The sequence below is a fragment of the Mangifera indica genome, unplaced genomic scaffold (genome assembly GCF_011075055.1).
Source record: "Mangifera indica cultivar Alphonso unplaced genomic scaffold, CATAS_Mindica_2.1 Un_0010, whole genome shotgun sequence".
Classification (NCBI taxonomy): domain Eukaryota; kingdom Viridiplantae; phylum Streptophyta; class Magnoliopsida; order Sapindales; family Anacardiaceae; genus Mangifera; species Mangifera indica.
Window position 1 is genome coordinate 357,483 of NW_025401102.1, and position 3,172 is coordinate 360,654.

The window sequence follows — 3,172 nt, forward strand, 5'->3', positions numbered from 1 at the left end:
TTGGGGAATTATAGGCGCCATTGAGAATGACGAAAAGGGTAAAAAAAAAAAAAAGAAGAGAGAGAGAGAGAGAAAGAGATGCGAAAAGAAAAGAGAAAATAAAAAAAAAAACATCGGAAAGAAGAAAATGAATGAGAGAGATTTTGACATCAGATAATACCGGATAATTTTATATACGAATAATAATAATAATTATTACATAATTAAATATTATTTTATTTTTATTTTTTAATTATTTAATTTTATAATAATATATAATTGTTTTTATATATAATTTTATATATAATATTATTTTTTATTAAATAAAATATTTATTTTTTTAATTAACAGTAAAAGATTGAGTTATATAATTTGATTTAAAAAATGATATTTATATTTATTTTAAATATATAAATAAATATATATTTATGTGTAATATATAATTAAATATTATTTTATTTTTAATTTAAAATTATATTATTGTAAAATTATATATATATATATACATATTTTAAACGAGTATACTTAATTTTATTGGATGATTTATGATTAGGAGGTGAAATATTTCAGGCGAAAACGTTGAAAACGTTGGGTGGCAATACGTTTATCCTTTTAATAAAAATTTTGAAACCCAAAAAGCAAACGAAACATTCAAATCATCCATCTCGTCAAAACAAAAGACGACGACGTACAAATCTTGCCAGAGATCCACGTCTCCATCTGACCATCCACGCGTCCTCATTTATGATTTGCCAATTTTGTGCCCACTCTCAACTGGACACGTAGCGGCAGTAACACAGACAACAGGAGAATAAAGAATGAGTTGTGCTGTTTACGGTACAAGGAGAGCGTGGAGATGGAAAGTCTCTGGACTGTTGAAACCAAACTAGGAATGAACCACGTATGCCCTTTCTCGAACCTACCAAAAAGTTTTTTTTTTTTTTCCCTTCAACGTTTGATTCCCTAGGAACAAGGACACGTGTCTGCTTCTTTCGGCAGTGCTAGAAACGTTTCAGCAGATGATTGGGTGCTGGTAGAGCCCACCTCGACTCGACATATCAATGAGCAGGGAGCGTAAACACTTTTTGAATGGGCCCACGTGAAAAAAATTGGACCAATCAGAATTCACCACTGTTCAAGTGTTGCCCTAGACACGTGTTGCTTTTACACCCGATGACCTGTTGCTGCTGTTTTGATTAACGCCTGAACCGTCTCGAAGAGAGAAAGAAAAGTAAAAGAAAGAGAAAGAGAGCGTGAAGAAGAGGAAGTTGGTAGCCTTGGTGGAGGAGGAGGAGAAGATCATGCAGGGAAAAGCTAAGGAGAGTTGGTGCATGATAAGATGCGCAGCTGTTGCGCAGAATAATAACGAGGTAATCAATCGGACAACGCTCAGATTCCGGCCGATAGCACCGAAGCCAGCCTCCAACGACACCGTTTCAGGTTTCTTAGGGGTGTATAACAAGAACTTGCTGCTAAGTAGCAAAAGATCTAAAAGAAAGTATGTTAGGGTTCGCAAGAATAATGGATACAAGAGAAAGAATCAAATCTCTCCGCATGAAGAAGGAGAAGATGGTGTAAACAAGACAGTTGTCACTCTACAGTTTTTTCCTGAAAAAACTGATTCGAAGAATTCAGATTCAAACTCCAAAATCCAAGATCCGTTATGCAATATTATTAATGATAGAAACAATCTTAATCCCGTGGTTGCTTCAAAGGGTCGTGATGCAGTAGAATTTTATCAACCAGAGCTAAATCATCGTATTAAAGAAAAGGAGTTTGAATTCGGAGTTTCAGATCAGACAACGGTGGTGGAGTCGTGGGTGACGGTGGAGAGCATGAAGGAGACATGCATGGAGGGGAGAGGATTACTGGGGAGTACGGACGTAGAGAGAATGAATAATCTAGAGAGCGACACGTGTCCAGGGTTTATATCAGACGGTTTAAACAGGGTTCAGTGGGTTAACGGAGCGTACAGAAGGATGGTGATGGGATATAAGGAAGGAGACGAGTCACAAATAATGGTGGGTTTGATAATGAAAGAACAGTTTCCGGTGTGTGTTTACTCGTCGTTTACGACAATGGTAAGAGTGCAGTACACGTGGAAGAAGGAAAAGTACTCAAAAATGGTTCCATGTGATGTGTACAGAATGGACTGCGGAGGCTTTGCATGGAGGCTGGACGTTGAAGCCGCCCTTAGTCTGGGTCGTTAATGAAGAAGATGATGAACAAAATCAACATCAAGGACTGGAATAACCAGGTAATATGAGTCCTATATATATAAATATATTAAACAGATTACATATGATGAAGTAATTTGTGCCCAAAAAAAATGAAGACAGTATTCTGAAATAATATGTGGTATGTTTGTTCTAGAGAAGTGGCAAGCTGGTATTTGCTGCCAAATGAAAGGGAAAACAAAAACATAAAGAAAGTGAAAAGAGGGAAGCAGACGATGGGAAGGGGGGTTGGGGGTGGGGGAATAAGAAGAAAGGACAGGTGGAGGGTGGTGTGCTATCTTAGTACCATAAGTCTACGTTTAAACTTAAAAAGAATCAACTTTCACGTTGATCGGGATTTAAATAGTGTAACGAAGTAAAAGTGTCAAATCAGAAACATTTGTAATTGTAAGTGTGTGGTAAAGAAGATAGGTCTTTTGGGTCAAGCTTAGAAAATGAAATGATTGGATACGAGAATGTAAAACAAAAGGAAAAATGGATTGAACATAAAATAATGCAAACCCAAAAAGCTTAAATGGTAATCTAACATATTGAAAATATAAAAATAAGTATATCAATTAAAATATGACAAAAAAGTTACGTATAAACCTGTTTAAGTAAATTTTTAATGATTTTATTTTTTAAGTTAACTTAATATTTATTTTAATAATATTTTTATTTTTTAATAATTTTTTTTGATAATATTTTTTTAATGATAAACTTTAGTATTATCATATTGATTATAAATTTAATAATTTATGATTCAAAACATTTATAAATTTATTTTGAAATAAATTAATTTTTGATTTAATTATTGATATATCTAGATTAAAACTAAAAGTAAAAAATAAATGTGAATAAAGTGTGAGTGAGAGTGAGATTGTCACTCGCATGCACACTATCACTCTAACTTGTCTTCACACTCTCACTTTCACTCTCACTCACATTCATACTCTCATTCTCACTCTCACTCACAC

The 3,172-nt window shown here is 34.0% G+C and overlaps 1 protein-coding gene across 1 annotated transcript; it reads left to right on the forward strand.

Moving 5' to 3' along the window:
• The first annotated feature begins 651 nt into the window (after positions 1 to 651).
• On the forward strand, positions 652 to 2,641 carry LOC123205637. The gene is made up of 2 exons (XM_044622653.1): positions 652 to 2,236; positions 2,353 to 2,641. Exon 1 carries the CDS (start codon positions 1,281 to 1,283, stop codon positions 2,187 to 2,189), a length of 909 nt encoding a protein of 302 aa, XP_044478588.1. The 5' UTR covers positions 652 to 1,280; the 3' UTR covers positions 2,190 to 2,236; positions 2,353 to 2,641.
• The last annotated feature ends 531 nt before the right edge of the window (positions 2,642 to 3,172 follow it).

Bases quoted from the DNA above. Each gene is read 5' to 3' on its own strand.
- LOC123205637 (XM_044622653.1), top strand. From the start codon at position 1,281: ATGCAGGGAAAAGCTAAGGAGAGTTGGTGCATGATAAGATGCGCAGCT.